At 39.2% G+C, this 17,437-nt stretch overlaps 1 protein-coding gene across 3 annotated transcripts in view; it reads left to right on the top strand.

Annotated features, from left to right (window-relative positions):
• The window catches only part of NFATC3 (nuclear factor of activated T cells 3), a 97,610-nt gene that overhangs the window by 56,711 nt on the left and 23,462 nt on the right, over positions 1 to 17,437 (top strand). For all 3 annotated transcript variants that reach the window (XM_070397899.1, XM_070397900.1, XM_070397902.1), the window contains exons 6-9: positions 1,179 to 1,319; positions 4,425 to 4,480; positions 6,089 to 6,215; positions 13,478 to 14,488. In XM_070397899.1, the coding sequence (XP_070254000.1) occupies positions 1,179 to 1,319; positions 4,425 to 4,480; positions 6,089 to 6,215; positions 13,478 to 14,488 (1,335 nt within the window). The remainder of the gene's footprint in view (positions 1 to 1,178; positions 1,320 to 4,424; positions 4,481 to 6,088; positions 6,216 to 13,477; positions 14,489 to 17,437) is intronic.

Below are 17,437 nucleotides of genomic sequence, written 5' to 3'. Positions count from 1 at the left end.
AATAAAGTTGTTAATTTAAATAATGATTTTATCACATGATCTCACTCATAGAGAATCTAATTAACAAAATAAACTGATGAACAGAGTGGATCCAGAAACATGGAAGCATGGAACAGAGTCTTGGAGGGAAGAGGGAGGAGGGTAGATGGGTGGGAGGTAATCAACCAAAGATCTTGTATTCATATATGCATAACCCATGGACACAGACATTGGGGTGGTGAGGTTGGGGGGGCGCTGTAGAGGGTCAATGGGGGGAAAAAGGGACATACATAATACTTTCAACAATAAAGATAAATAAATAAATAATTCTAAGGCATTATGAAAAACTTGTTCATTTTCCCTGAGAATGGAAAGTGTTACTGCATTATAGAAACATTTACATCCATTTTTTAAAATTTACTATTAAAATGTATACTTCATGTATGCTTCAGTTATTTAGTTATTGAGAAGATTGTCCAAATTGGAATTCATGATGTCTCAATGATGATCTAGATATTTTCTTGATGAAAGGGCTACTTGTTGTTTGTGTTTTAGAAACATGTCCTCTTTTTTCTTTTTAATATATTTTTATTGATTTCAGAAAGGAAGGGAGAGGGAGAAGGAGAGATAGAAACATAAATGATGAGAGAGAATCATTGATCGGCTGCCTCCTTCAACCCGGGCAGGTGCCCTTGACCAGACTCGAACCCGGGACCTTTCAGTCTGCAGGCCAATGCTCTATTCACTGAGCTAAACTGGTGAGGGCGAAACATGTCTTTTTTTAATTGTGCAACATAAATACACATCTTTGGATTTAATTTGTCTTTTATAATTATATTAGATTTATCTATTTTAATAGTTATAGGGAAGAAATGTATTAAAAATTTAAGCTAAAAAGAGAAAAATTGGATGAGATGAATGTATTGAAGTCATATGAAGTTGCAGGCATTAATTTCTCTTTATGAGTTGGTTTCTTTATAGTTGGAGTTTTAGAAAATAGTTTAGAAATCACATAAACCTAATGTATCTATTTTGTTTTCTAACTAATGTAGTTTTTTTTTGGTGGATATTGCTACCATTGTCTTAAATTATAAGAGCCCAGGGCTTACTTCTCTTTATTTTCATTTTTAGCTTGAATTTGACATTTATGTATGAAAAATTGTAAACTAATATTTTGCTCTTCTCAACTCTTAAAACAGCCCAGCGGTCTGCTCAAGAACTTCCTCATATTGAGAAGTACAGTATCAACAGTTGTTCTGTAAATGGAGGTCATGAAATGATTGTGACTGGATCTAATTTTCTTCCAGAATCGAAAATCATTTTTCTTGAAAAAGGACAAGGTAAATAATGCAAGATTTGAGTTGATTGACCTCAGACTGAGAGGCAAAAGGGTGAAATGAATTACTCCTATGTTTCACTGTCATTAAACACAAGATAGTTTTTTTAAAGCTACAGGTATCATTTTATGCAGATTTTATTGTAAATCAAATGTTTATTAAATTTTCATATAAATGTTAAGTTTTTCTTTAAGGATGTTTCAAAAGTAGAAAAATGCCCTAGTAGTTTTACTCCTAGTTTTATATATATACTCAAGAGAATTGAAAGCATATGTCACACAGAAATTTGGACATAAATGCTTATAGCAGCATTATTCATAATAGCCAAAAAATGGGAACAACCCAAGTGCTCATCAACTTATAAATGGATAAACCTGTGGTATATTCATACAATGATGGAATATTATTCAGCCATTAAAAGGAATAAAGTACTGATTCATGCTACAACATTGATGAACCTTGAAAACATTGTGCTAAGTGGAAGAAGCCAGCACAGAATATCCAGAATAAGCAATTTATAGAGACTGGAAAGTAGATTAGTGGTTGTAAGAGGTTGGAGGGAGGTGTCAGTGGGGAGTGACTACTAATGGGCCTGGGGTTTCTAAAATTAGATGTGATGGTTGTAGAGCTTTGTGAATATAAAAACCTCTGGATTGTATATTTTAAAAGGGTGAATTTTATGTATACTTACATGATTATATCTTTACTAGTAGCCCTGCACACGAATCCGTGCGCCAGTAGGTTGCTGCCACCCTCCTGTAGCTCTCTGCCCGCTACCCCACCCTCCTGTAGCTCCCCCCGCCCCCCCCTCATAGCTTGTTGCCCTGCCCTCTCCTGGAGCTCTCTGCCACCCGCTTGTAGCCAGTAGGTTGCTGCTGCCCTCCTGTAGCTCCCCCCGCCCCCCTCCCCTCTCCTCTCTCTCCCCCTCATAGCTTGCTGCCCTGCCCCCTCCTGTACCTCTCCGCAGCCCACCCTCCTGCTGATCCATGATCTGGTCTCCATGATCTGGTCATGATACCCTTGGTCATTACGCCTCAGGGCATAATGGCTAATTAGCATATTCCTCTCTTACTTTATAGGATTTTTATTTATTTATTTTTAGGGAGAGAGAGAGAAGCATTGATTTGTTGTTCCACTTATTTATGCATTCATTGATTGTTTCTTGTATGTGCCTTGGATACAAGAAATCAAACCAGCAACCTTTCGGTGCACAGGATGATGCTCAACTAACTGAGTCACTCTGGCTGGGCAAGAGGTTTTGATTTAAATTGAATCAGTTACATGGTGGCAGTTAACTGAGATTGCAGTTGTGAACATGTAACTCCCATTCTGAAAGCACCTTATGTGATCTCTTCATTTTTTAGGCTCCTAATGTGGCATTCAGGCCACAATCTATTGCCGATCTTTCTAGCTTCATTTCTTACTGCTCCTTGCCTTATACTTTATACTCCACCAACACAGCTGCTTATGGTTCCCTATATCTTGTGGTTTCTTGTCACCTAGCTTTTGCTCAGGCTCTCTCTTTGGCCTAGACTACCCTCCTCTTCACCCTCTCCACCCCCCCCACACACACATCATCTGAATTCCACCTTATATTTAAACCTTAATTCAAGAGCTCTTCAGGAAGCCTTTCTTGTCCCATATTTCCATCCCAAGTCTAGGATAAGGACCGTGACCTTGGTACTCTTGGTACTTCCAGAATGCATTTTTATTAGTGTAACCACCACATTTTCTTATAATGAACTATTTGTATTTGCCTTTTGTCCACAGACTGAAGACAGGGTATCCTATCTCCATTGTCTCAATAACCCAAAGTACCTGGCACAGGGACCCAGTAAATGATAGCTGAACTGAGCTATAATTTTAAGTAGGCATAGGATTTGTCTATAGTGTCTCTTGTGCACAAAGATAGCCATTACCTAGTTACTGGACTGGAAAATGATAGTCACAATCTGGAAGGCATTTGATTAAGTCTCTCCTAATATCTTCATAGACCAGATGAAGTCATGCTGGATATGAAGATATTTGTATAGGTTAGTCACTGAGTAAATGCCCATGACATAAGATGAATGCTTTAGAACAGCTGTTCATCAGATTGGAGTGAGAGCACTAGTAGTAGGTGGGGCTCTCCCCAGGTGAACAAGTCACTTCGGATGAAAGGACAGAAAATATGCTGGCCACATCTTCAGGTGACATATATCTGGAAAGTATAGAAACCTATTTTAGAAGACCATCAGTACCTAAAAAGATCTTGACAAACCAAGCGATCTAAGGAAATGAAGTCTGGTAGGGAGAAATTAATGTTAACAAAGGTTGGGGAAGAACCCCAGATAGGTATGTGCAGTGTGGAAGCTTGAGCTTGGCAATAGGAAATGTGGCAGATTGAGGGACACTTGCTGACCACTCAGTAAGTGAAAGAGAAAACATGGTGCAGCTGCCTCAGAAAACTTACTCTCTCTACATAAGGTTGGCAAGAGCCTTGTTACTGTCTACAGTGCTGGGTCATTTCTTCCTTGGACTATTCAGTCCTGGGCCTGTGCATTTGGAGGGAGCTGGTCACATTGGAGCAATGTTCAAAGAAGAGTGATCAAAAAGCTGAACTGTTGTATAAGGGATAGATGCTAACCAGGAGAAGAGACACAGGCAAACATAGCTGCTTTTAAACATCTGAAATCTTGTCTCACAGAGAAGCACTCAAGATTGGTTGGGTTGGGTTGGGTTGGGTTGGATATTGTAGAGATAGATTTAATCTATCACAAAGAGCTTTCCAGCAGCAAAGATTTATTATCCAAAGATGAAATGGGTTACTTGGTGAGAGTGAATTTTCCATTAGTTAAGGCATGCATGCAGAAGTTGGCCACCTCTTGGTGAAGATGCTCTCACAGGATTTTCAGATATCACTTAGTAGAATAAACTCTCTGCAGCCTGCTAACTCAGGAAGCCCAAGATCTTTCTTCCCATAGGTACACATTTTATATTCGTAGTGGAAGTTGGTGAGAAACAGATTCCCTTTGCCAATAAATTTGTGATAGTAAATACATTAGATTTTGTTTATAATATGCTTTGTGACTTGAATTACTTTTAACTGTAAATTGTTTCTTTCAACAGATGGACGACCTCAATGGGAGGTAGAAGGGAAAATAATCAGGGAAAAATGTCAAGGGGTAAGAAATTTACCTTATTTCTTTAGAAATATTTTAGAAGCTTAATGAGAAAATTGGATAATGGTGCTTATGGTATAGATGAGAAGTCTTTTATCTGTTAAGTAATAGAAAAGTAAATATTTAGAAATTTGGGTCTGAGCTAGATACTTTCTGATATTAAAGTTAAAGTTTAGGAAAGATAATTGGTGTCTTCCCCTTTTTTGTGTATAGGAAAAGTAAAATTAGAAATGAAAAATTATTAGAAGTTTGTTAGTGAAGTTACATTGATTTATTTCTCTGAATTCAGTATTAGTGAAGAAATAAAACAAGTTCAGTAAAGACTATGTATGGTGGGCAAAATTTAGGAGGAAGACAAGCCCTCAGGGGTTTGTGTATTTAGCACACTATTCCCAACTCCTCAGCATCAAGACATTCAGGATTCAACACATAGCTGTGGTTCCTTCCTGGTTGGAGTAGAGACAGAATCTTCTCTGGGATAGAGAATACCACTTCTCACAGTGCTCTCTCTCCAAAGACCTTCGAGAAATTAGGTCAAGGGTAGCAGTTGGTTTGGAGCCAAAGGTTTTCATTCTGCTTGTGTAAAATTCTTTTTTATAGGGATATAAGTTTTGTGTATTGCCAATTTAAAACATTTTGAATATAAAATTTAAGATAAGAAATCTAAACTATAATATAACTTGGGAAATAATAAACTTGATTAAAAACCAGAATGGGCCCTGGCCAGTGCTGATCAATGGTTAGAATGTTGGCCCGAACGCTGAAGGGTCACAGGTTTGATTTTTGGTCAAGGGCGCCTACCTAGGTTGCAGGTTCGATCCCTAGCCCCAATTGGGCCACATGCAGGAGGCAACCATTTCATGTGTCTCTCTCACCTTGATGCGTCTCTCTCATCATCAATCTTTCTCTCTCTCTCTCTCTCCCCTCCCTCCCTCCATCCCTCCTTTCTACCCTCTCTCTCTAAAAATCAGTGGAAAAAATATCCTCAGGTGAGGATTAACAAATAAACAAGAAAAAAATAGAATAGGTCTTAGTTGGGCAGCTCAGTTGGTTGGAGCATCATCCTGTACACCAAAAGGCTGCAGGTTCACTTCCTGGTCAGAGCACATCTCTAGGTTGCAGGTTCAATCCCCAGTCAAGGCACATACTAGCACAGGAGGCAACCGTCCATGTTTCTCTCACATCAAAGTTTCTCTTACATTGATGTTTCTCTCTCCCTCTCTCTCTAAAAATCAATAAAACATATCCTCAGATGAAGATTACAAAACAAAAAAACAGAACAAGCTTCCAGTTAAGATGTATAGTAACATGTAATATTCAGTAGAACAAAGTATTTCACTGCACAGTATGTAAGACTTTTTATTTCTGCTACAACTAGAAACCAAATTGGGTCAGTGAAAAACAATTTTTCCTATAATGGTTTACTTTAAAGAGCTTATCTCTTTAAAGTGAAGTATCCATAATAAATATCCAGACCTGATCAGCTGATGCAGAATAATCTGTGGTGGAAGGGCCTGGGTAGATAACACTCAGGAGTGTTTGCTGAGTTTAGCAGGTGCATTTCATTTTTAGTTCTGAAGGTAACACAATCTTGCTCTCCATGCTCCTTAGGCTCACATTGTCCTTGAAGTTCCTCCATATCATAACCCAGCAGTTACAGCTGCAGTGCAGGTGCACTTTTATCTTTGCAATGGCAAGAGGAAAAAAAGCCAGTCTCAACGTTTTACTTACACACCAGGTAAGGGGAGTTGTGATGGGTTGCTACAGATCTTTCTTTCATAATGAAGAAAAAGTTATCCAGTGAATTCTATATTAGGATGTTCAGGGGAGGGTGGTTTATAATCAATAAAAATCCCAACATATGTCTAATCTCTAAAACTTGTGTTGACCTTAAATATTAGATGTGATATCAATTGCTATTTTGTAGTCATTTTTATAAGGAAATTAGAAGTTTGAATATAGATTTGAAGTCTGTTTTTCAAAAGCTACCAAAATCACCAGTACTACAGGAAGGGCAAGTGTTTGTGAATACGTGTGAATTCCCCTTGTGCCCTTAGTACTGCAAGACTTGAGCATTAAGGGGGGGTGATGGTCACATGACAAAATTTATGTTTCAAAAATCATTTTTTCTATAATTTTTAAATGTATCAAGGTAACATGTTGTATACCTTAAACTTACACAGTTAAATGTCATATATACTCAATAAATTAAAAAGTTAAAAATAAAATTATTCTCCTCATATTTCTTTTGTCTCTATAAGATATTAGTAACCTTTTTTTTTTTCCAAATTACTAACTGTGGAGAGTGAGATTTATATGGGAGAGGCCCAATGTTAAAAAAATGATTCAAATAGGTAGAGTGTTTTGAATGTACAGGGAGAGCATTAATAATGATAAAAGAATATCAAGTTTCTGAGAAAGTTGGGAGGAGATAAGATTTAAAATACAGATGTTGGAATGGGCCTTAGGTGGGAAGGATAGGAGGGAAGGTAAAGAAAATGAACGCATTAGGAAGGTTTGTTGATACAGTGTGGAGAGTTTAGGGGCTTTACATATGATTGCATCTAATTTTTCTTTTATTTCCTGCTGTGAGAGAAGGGAGTGTGGTGACTTGGCACTTTGAAGAGTGTGGAAAAGTTTGATACAGTTGTAAAGACAACAACTCAAGACATATAGTCCAAGAGTAATCAGTGCTGTTGAGATTGGGGACTGTAAAGTCTAACTTGAACAAGAAGGGAGAGGACTTTTGGGATTGGGGGAGGGGGAAGCAATAGTGTCAGCAGATTAGAGGATTTGATTACTACCATCATAGTGGTAGTAATTGAATGGTAAACAGAAAGGAGAATATAATGCATTTACATTATTAGCTTGTGAAGTAGGAGGACAATACAAAGGCAGTGTCCTAACCGGCATTCCATATGAGAATGGAAATCAATGGGGCTCTCAGTATGCCGAGAGAATATTGCATTGGGCTCCAGCTGTCATCACTGGCCGTACGGTTGACAGAATACAGATCAGGTAGCACACTAACAAGGAAGAAAGGATACACAGGAGTGTTTGGACAGTCCTTATTCTGGTCAATTGCTGTTTTCTTCTCTGTAGCATTGACTTTTTTTTTTTTAAATATTTTTATTGAATTTTTGCAGAGAAGAAGGGAGAGGGACAGAGAGTTAGAAACATCGATGAGAGAGATCCATCAGCTGCCTCCTGCACAGCCCCCAGTAGGGATGCGCCCGCAACCAAGGTACATGCCCTTGACCGGAATCGAACCTGGGACCCTTGAGTCCGCAGGCCGACGCTCCATCCACTGAGCCAAACTGGTTCGGCTTGACTTTTTTTTTTTAAATGACATTTTGAATAAAATTAAAAAGAAAAACAAATACATTACTGTGAATTTTTAAAAAAAATACAAGTTGAAAAAATATTTTAAAACACCCAAATTCTCTTCCATCTGAAACTATCATTCGGTCCTTATAGATCCTTTTGATCCATATATAGACACAACTTTTTAAAAATAGAAATGGAACAATCCCATATATACTAATTTTGTAGCATGAGCATTTTTATTTTTCCTCAACAATGAATAGAGTTCTACATAATTTTACTAGCTTCTTCTAGTGTATGACCTTCTCTTTATGTCATAGATATTTTGTTTTATTTATTTGTATGAATTCTTTTTTTTTTTTTTTTTTTTTTTTAATTAAATCTTTATTGTTCAGATTATTACATTTGTTCCTCTTTTTTCCCCCCATAACTCCCCTCCTTCCAGCTCCCACCCCACCCTCCACCCTCACTCCCCACCCACTGTGTTCATCCATAGGTGCATGATTTTTGTCCAGTCACTTCCCGCATCTCCCACACCCCTTTTTCCCCCAAGAATAGTCAGTCTATTCCCTTTCTATGTCCCTGATTCTATTATAATCACCAGTTCGTTCTGTACATCAGGTTATTTATTCACTTGATTCTTAGATTCATTTGTTGATAGATGCATGTTTGTTGTTCATAATTTGTATCTTTACCTTTTTCTTCTTCTTCCTCTTCTTAAAGGATACCTTTCAGCATTTCATATAATACTGGTTTGGCGGTGATGAACTCCTTTAGCTTTTCCTTATCTGTGAAGCTCTTTATCTGACCTTCAATTCTGAATGATAGCTTTGCTGGATAAAGTACTCTTGGTTGTAGGTTCTTGGTATTCAGCACTTTGAATATTTCTTGCCATTCCCTTCTGGCCTGCAAAGTTTCTGTTGAGAAATCAGCTGACAGTCGTATGGGTATTCCCTTGTAGGTAATTAAGCCTCTTTCTCTTGCTGCTTTTAAGATTTTCTCTTTGTCTTTTGCTCTTGGCATTTTAATGATGATGTGTCTTGGTGTGGTCCTCTTTGGATTCCTTTTGTTTGGGGTTCTCTGCGCTTCTTGGACCTGTAAGTCCATTTCTTTCTCCAGGTGGGGGAAGTTTTCTGCCATTATTTCTTGAAATAGGTTTTCAATATCTTGCTGTCTCTCATCTTCTGGCACTCCAATGACTCTGATATTAGACCGCTTAAAGCTGTCCCAGAGGCTCCTTACACTATCTTCACACTTTCGGATTCTTTTTTCATTTTGCTTTTCCAATTGGGTGTTTTTTGTCGAATCTTTGGTTTGATTATTGTACTCCTCTGGTCTGCTATTGGGTATAATATTCTTTATTTCAGTCCGTGTATGCTTACTTTCTAATTTCTTTATCGTAGCATCGAGGGTCTCATTAGTTTTCGTGAGGCTCTGCACAAATTTATGGCAAGCCCTCAAAATTGCGATTCTTAGCTCCATATCCTCCATTTCTGTCATGTTTCTTTGTCTCCGCATCTTTTATGCTTTCTTGGTGCACCCCCTTGTGGTCTCTGTGCGCAGTCTTGTTCTAGCCAAGCCTTAATTGTTGTAGTTAACACTAGAGGGATTTGACCCCCAGGCCGGCTGGCTATAGGAATCAGCTGTACGGAAAACGTCTGCCTTCTGGGGAGGCGCTAATCCAGCCTTTGCCTGAGGCGATCGGCAAATGGCTGTGCGCAGGCTTTGGGCGGGGCGGGATCAACAGGGCGGGCGGAGGGAGCAGTTATGGCCACGCTCAGTCCCGTTCCCAGAGGCTCTGCTTCTCAGAACCCCGGCAGCCGCTGCAAACCTCGGAGAGAAAGTTGCCCTCAGGTTCCAACTGATGCCGGATAATCCCGCTTCTCCCGTTTGAGTCTGGGTCCCTAGAGACTCGCCCGGATCTGGAGCCCAGAGTCTGAGACTCACTCCCGACAGAAAACGACAACCGCGCCCTCAGCCACCAGCCCGCTTTGCGCGCGCACCTCGGTACCTTTGTATTTTCCACACTGCGCCGCCTCTGAGCCTCGATTTGCTGTTCTCTTTCCTTCTAGTTGTAGAGTCTCTCTTCAGCCAGCCTTCCTGTGGTTCTGGGTGATGTCCGTTCAGTCTTTTAGTTGTATTTTTGAAATGGTTGTTTGCGGCAGCGGTCTCCGGTGTTTACCTACGCCGCCATCTTGGTCTCCTTGTATGAATTCTTTATGTTAAGATTTTAGCCTTTATGTTTGTTGCAAATAATTTCTATTAAAATTTTACTATAAACATTTTAGATATTCATAAGCTGCTTGTTTTCTACTAATGATTTGTCAGTTTGTTACCTTTTGGCAACCCCTTAGCAATAGGAATCTGACCAGTGTCAATATGCAGTGGAGAAATAATCATTAATTGCAAATGGCTTTTAATTGTTTTTTAAAATTAGAAATGATATTTAGCATTATTTGTCCCACAATTAATTTACTTTATTAAATGAAGATAGTTAACAGAGCACAGAGCTCTTCCCTAATGGTGTTGCCTGAACTTCTTCCCAGCCTCTAGCTCTTCAGAACTTCTGATGTGGGAGCCCCACCCCCACCCCAGCATCCCTCAAGATGTTGAGGGGAATGTATGTCCTTCTGAAGCATAGCAGAAGTTATTTGTACTGGAGGTATCATCTGAGCTCTGGTTTTAGAATAATGGGCTTTAAGGGGAGGCCCATTATAGACTCTCGTGTATAATATTTTGCTGGTGGGAAAATATATTGTGTTCTAAGTAGTTGACTGGACAGACCAACTTTTGGTTTCTGGTTGTTTCATTTAGGAGAAAAAACTTGCCTTACATCAGGTCTCAGTTCTGCCACAGACTATACCCACTGATTAACTTCTCCATAAAATGAGGATTAAAGACCAAAGCAATGGTTTTCAAATTTTAAAAAATATTTTATTCAAATAAATTGTTATTCAAAAGGCCAATATATATTTTTTTAAAAGGATGAAAGCAAGCTTAGGTGCTCTGCTTGTACTGGAAGAGGAAATCCAGAGAGTTTCTACTCTTTGGATCCTACTCTTCCACATCTACCACTTGAAGAAGTTCATGAGGCTTCTCATTCTTTGAAAACCACAAAACCAGTGATTTATTTTTTCTTCTGGATTCTTCCATCAACATTCTAAATTTCAGAAGGAGCATATACAACACAAAAACTAGAGTTAATCTGTTTCTAAAACTCAACTCATTCTACATATTGTAAGGTCTCTAAAACAGTATTTTCCTCCAAACAAGAATAAAGTACCATACACCAGCAATGAGGACTTTGTTTTGGTCAGGTTGGAGTCTGAATCCCTTATTTATTTATTTTTTTTAAATTTCTCATCTTTAATTAATTAATTAATTTACTTATTTTTTATTGCTTAAAGTATTACAAAGGGTATTACATATGTCTCCTTTTTTCCCCCGCCCTTGACATTCCCCTGGCCTCCCCTACCCCCCAGTGTCTTATGTCCATTGGTTATGCTTATATGCATGCATATAAGTCCTTCGGTTGATCTCTTATGCCCCCTCCCTTCTGCCCCCCTACCCTCCCCGGCCTTCCCGCTGCAGTTTGAGTCTGTTTGAGGCAGCTCTGCCTCTGTATCTATTTTTGTTCATAAGTTTATAATGGTCTTTATTATCGATGAATGAGTGAGATCATGTGGTATTTTTCCTTCATTGACTGGCTTTGAATCCCTTATTGACCAAAGAATGATACTTGATTTGGCAGAGTGGAAGTACACTTGATTTAGCAAAGCAGTTCTCAGTCTGGGTACCGAGATGTGGGTCAGGAACATAGAAATACGGATTGGACCAGGCAAAAAGATGGATGTTATGCTGTAGTTTTTAATCCCTCTGTCTCCTTTTTAGTGCATGATAATCAACTGCTTATCTAACCAAGGGCCCCACCTGCTCATTCAGAATTAAGGGATGAGAGGAGGCTTTCTTGGACATTCTTTCTCCTTATATAGAACTGTAACTCTGAATATAGAATTTACTGTGGCTTTCCTGGGATCAGAGTAGGAGTTGAAGTAGAAAGGGGGGTGAAAATCCAATGGTCCAAGGAGAAAGTTCTATTTCTGCCAAAGTCAGAAGAAAAATAAGTACATTAAGACATTAGAGCTCGGCCGGCATGGCTCAGTGGTTGAGTGTCGACCTATGAACCGGTGTCGTTCAGTGGTTGAATGTCGGTTCGATTCCCGGTCAGGGCACATGCCGGGGTTGCGCTCTTGATCCCCATTGTGGCACGTTCAGGCGGCAGCCAATCAGTGATTCTCTCTCATCACTCATGTTTCTCTCGTTCCCTCTCACTTGCTTTCTAAAATCAACTAAAATATTTTTTAAAGGACATTAGAGAAGTCAGGAGCCAGTAGACACAGTGAACCATACTTAGAACACTTCAACAAGAATCAGAAACTGGATGGAGGTCTGGGTTAGGAATAAAAGCATTATAGCAGAAGCAACAAGAAGATAAGGGCATATACTTTCTCTCTATTCTTGGGTTCGTTGGCTCACCAGTTGCCAGAGTTAGAGGCTAAAGTGGATGAATGATGAGCCCATGCTATTCTGCTAGGAAGCCAGGCTAAAGTGTAGAACTTAAATGCACCCCCAAACAAGTGTTTCATTAATTACCTCTTCTACAATAAAAGATAACAGGGCTGTCTTAATTCACTAACGCAGACTGAGGCCATGCTTATGTGAAGAGACTTGTACTTGGTAAGGGTTTGGTAAATGGCCAGATGAGATTTGACCTTGCTTTGGGTCTCATATTTATTTTCATTTAATGTAAAATGAAATACAGTTGGCCCTTTACATCCATGGACTTCCAACCACAGATCAAAAACAGCACAGGTATTTATTGAAAAAAAACATGTATAAGTAGACCTGCACAGTTCAAACCTGTGTTGTCCAAGGGCCAGTTGTGCTTCTATTTTGTGAAGATCATGAAATTTTTAATTATGTTAATAAGTAGTACAAACTTAAAGGAAGAATGAGATGTGAATTCAGAAAAGTTATTTTTAAATGAGTTATAGCACTTCAATAGGAAGCTAAAGTAGATAATTTCTAGAAAAGTGAATCATATGCTTGCCAAGAGACATAATAAAATCCGTTGTCTTGACACAAAAAATTAACTGGTGGTTCTTTTCTGTTTTGATATACATATTAAACAAAACAAGCAGAATACATTGACTCCTACTTTAAGTAGTCCTTTCATCAGGTGGACTCATCCTAAATCATGACTCTGCTACTTCTTTTGATGTGATAAGGGATAATAGCTGATATTCATAGCCTCTGCTTTGCTTGATGGGATGATGAAGTGAAGTCTTCATTGGTAAAACAGTAGACCGCAGTGCTTAAAAGCATGGACTTTGTCGTATTTTTTTTTTTAACTTGAGTACTTTTAGAGCAAGAACTGCTTACTCCCTGTTGTCTTATGCTTGTTGACTTCACATATATTTATCTGCCTTCCCTGAAGGCATTTTATAGATGTGTTTTTTTTCCATTCTCCCTCCATTGTTGCAGGCAATTGAGTTTTCAGTTTGTGGCTTGGATTTACACTATAGTTGTGTAGCCTAGAATGAAGGCCTTTCATAAATGTTTTTTGTATTGTAATAATATTTACTTTAATTCCCCCCCCCCCCCCCCGCCCCCCAGTTTTGATGAAGCAAGAACACAGAGAAGAAATTGACTTGTCTTCGGTTCCATCATTGCCTGTGCCTCATCCTGCCCAGACCCAGAGGCCTTCCTCAGATACAGGACATCCATGTGACAGTGTACTGTCAACACGGAGAAGCTTGGTTTGTCCCATCCAGCAAACATATGCATCCATGGTAACCTCATCTCATCTGCCACAGTTGCAGTGTAGGGATGAGAGTGCTGGTAAAGAACAGCATATGTTACCTTCTTCAGTCATGCACCAGCCTTTTCAAGTCACACCAACACCTCCAGTGGGGTCTTCCTATCAGCCTATGCAAACTAATGTTGTGTATAATGGACCAACTTGTCTTCCTATTAATGCTGCCTCTAGTCAAGAATTTGTTCCTGTTTTGTTTCAGCAAGATGCAGCTCTTCCTAGTTTAATAAATCTTGGCTGCCAGCCATCATCATCATCCATACCTTTTCATTCTTCAAATTCAGGCTCAACAGGACATCTCTTAGCCCATACACCTCATTCTGTGCAGACCCTGCCTCATCTACAGTCAATGGAATACCATTGTTCAAACACAGGACAAAGATCTCTTTCTTCTCCAGTGACTGACCAGGTCACAGGTCAGCCTTCCCCTCAGTTACAGTCCATCACATATGGTTCTTCACAATTAGGGTCTGCTACAACAGTTTCCCCAGCAGCTTCTCATCCCTTGGCCAGTTCACCACTTTCTGGACCACCGTCTCCTCAGCTCCAGGCTATGCCTTACCAACCTCCTAGCTCAGGAACCACCTCATCACCAACTCTAGCCACTAGACTGCATTCTGGACAACATTCAACTCAAGCACAGAGTACAGGCCAGGGAGGTCTTTCTGCACCTTCATCCTTAATATGTCACAATTTGTGTGATCCAGCTTCATTTCCATCTGATAAGGCAACTGTGAACATTAAACCTGAACCTGAAGAGCAAGAACCTAACTTTTCAACAATTGGTCTACAGGACATCACTTTAGATGATGGTAAGTTCATCTTTATGTTCTTGAAGCAATGAAGATCCAGGAACTTCCTTCTCTGAGTCATGAGAAAGCTACCATAGATTGCTTATTGGCATATAGCTTGGCTTTTTAATAAGTTGTTACTTGAGATATGTTGATATATGATTTTGAGAATAGACATGAAAATCTATGCTTTTAAGTCTATTTTACCACTAATATCTGTTGTAAAGTGTGAGACTTTGAGTGATACTCTACCACCCATTTGTGATGGAACTGAAGACATGAGATTTACTGGGCATCTTTTCTTCCAGAACATATAGTAAGGTCACAGTGTCTAGAGAGTGGAATTCAGAGGTGTTAATTCAGTAAACATTGCTGAATGCCATCTATTTGCAGGACAGAGTTAGATGCTGGGACTACTATGAATGTATTAAGATAGAGTTTCTGTTCTTGAAGAGACTCACACAAGTAAAGAACCTGCTCCTTTGTAACCCTGCTAGCTTGCTGAGTCAGATAGTGGAGATAGTATAAGATTGGATTGGTTTGCTGCTGCCGGTACAGCCGTTGGCACCAAGCTAAAAAGAAGCTATTCGTATAAATATAGCAAGTTGTTATGTACGCCTCTGTTTTTATGAAATCAATAAATTGGGGAACAAACTCTGGAATATTAATTATTTCAATAATTGAAAATTCCCCAAAATTGAATTATCAGTTAATAATTTTAGGGCTTATTCTTGGCTTTATTATCAATTTATATGGTAGTAAAATTTTTTCTAAGTAGGAATTCAGTAAAAGCTATTATGTAAGTATTATCCAATATGAAAATTCTAAGGATTCTGAAACATGGATATAGAATTTTAATTCTCTCTCTGATTTTGTTTGGTTTTTTAATTTTTTTAAAAATTGATTTGAGAGAGAGAGAAAGAGGAAGAGAGAGAGGAAGGGAGGGAAGGAGAGAGAGAGGGAGAGACATTGACTTCTTGTTCCACCTATTTGGTTGATTTTTGTATGTGCTCTGGCAAGTGATCAAACCTGCAACCATGGTGTATCTGAATGACACTCTAACCAACTGAGCTACCCAGCCAGGGCTTACTCTCTCTGATTTTGTGCTAACCTATAGAAAAGTAATTTTAGCTCAGCCATCTCCTTTACACATCTGAAGAGGCTGAGTTTACTACTTAGTTGCAAAACTGGTATTAAATCTCAGATTCTAAGCATAAGGGGAAAGGAAGGTAAATAAAAGGTGGTGTTTCCCCTCCCGGGACTTGACCATCAGATCTATCAATGCTGTGAGATCTGAGTCACTACCAAAATATAAGACAAGCACTTTCGGAGATCAGCACAGAGCTGTGACATCCTATATAATAAAAGGCTAATATGCAAATTGTCCCCTCAGGAGTTTGACCGACCCGGAGTCCAACCACTTGCTATGGTATTTGCTGACCACCAGGGGGTGGCGCGGAATGAAGGAAGGCCCTGGCTGGCAGCAGGGGAAGGAAGGCCCCAATCAGCCCCGATCGCTAGCCAGGCCTAGGGACCCTACCCATGCACAAATTTCGTGCACCAAGCCTCTCGTATTTTATAAGGATTTAGCCTGTCTTCCTTGAGATGACTTTTGACCTTGAAGGATGAGTATGTTTTAAGTGAATGAGGATCAGAGGACAAATCAGATAACATGAGAAGCAGAGAGCTGTGTCTGGGAAAGCATGATTGTCTGTGGCTGGAGGGCGAATAGCGTAGTTGAAGATGGCTTTCAAAGCCACAAGGGGATTTGCCAGGTAATTTGTGTGTAAACTGGAGGTATTTGTATAAACTGAATACCTACAATTTATATAACATTTTTCTATTTTTTATTTAATTTAATCCTTAATAATCCTCTATTTATGAGGTAGATAGTGTCTTTTAAAGAATTGGAATTTCTGAAGGTCACACAACTGGTAAGTAGCGGAGCTGAGACTGGAATCAGATCTTTCAGTCTAGTCTTTTTCTTGCAGCACTACAGCTGCCTCCCAGCAGCAGCAGGCATGGTGTTTAGAACGCTGTGCTAAAGGGGATCCCTCAAGCTTTTTTTAATCCCTAGAGAATAGTGTAACATTCTCTGTGAATGTGTGTGCAAAATTTCACTACTTGAACATATGTTCACAACTGCATCTGGTCTGTGACATTTATATTGGGAGTGCTTAAGGGCTGTGGTAAGAAGTGTTCTCTTTATGCACAGCTGGCCTAAGTGTCACTGTTTACTTAATAATAACGAACACCAGGTACAGAGGAGGCTACTACTTTGATGCAAAGCAGATTTGAAATAAAGGCTTTTCCAAATATATATAGGTTTTCAAAATGTTACTTATGCATTCTTTTGGCAGTTTTAGACTTTTTATAGTGCTTTCAAGGCTTATATTTCGAATTTTTTTTTCTTCCTCAGATCCTCAGTTCCATCCTGGGTACATTTAGAATTTTAATCCCTAAAACAAAGGGTTAAGACCTTGAATGATAACCTTCTACCCATTTGTGATGAAACTGGAGAAATGAGATATATTGAATAGGACTCAGGATATTCATTTTCTTTCCAAAGGAGACATCTTTGTCTTCTACAAAGAGATCAATGCTGGAACTTGCTTTTTTTTTGGATTTATCACAGATTGAGTGACTGGGGGGGGGGGGGGGGGGGCAGCAAATTGGAACTTCTAGAAAGGTTTTTTTTGAAAAATTTATTTCACTTTTTGATTATGTAAGGATGTGTTGCAAAAACAGAATCTGGAAAGATGAGGTCTGTGAGAGCAAATATAAAAGCCATTTTATTTTTGCTCCATTCATTTTGTAGGGCACATGATCAAGAAAAGTTCCCAGATTGTAGCCCCATAGAAGACAAGGATTGGCTATTGAATTCCCTCATTGCCACCTATCAGGAGACCTGATAGAAGCTCAGTGGTGCTAGTGGCTATTAAAGGGGAGAGGGGGGAACTAAAATGTACT

Source organism: Myotis yumanensis, unplaced genomic scaffold (genome assembly GCF_028538775.1).
Source record: "Myotis yumanensis isolate MYYU_CA2020_CCGP unplaced genomic scaffold, mMyoYum1.0.hap1 SCAF_18, whole genome shotgun sequence".
Lineage (NCBI taxonomy): Eukaryota > Metazoa > Chordata > Mammalia > Chiroptera > Vespertilionidae > Myotis > Myotis yumanensis.
The sequence above is the reverse complement of the archived record's forward strand: the minus strand, read 5'-3'. Positions and strand labels throughout refer to the sequence as shown.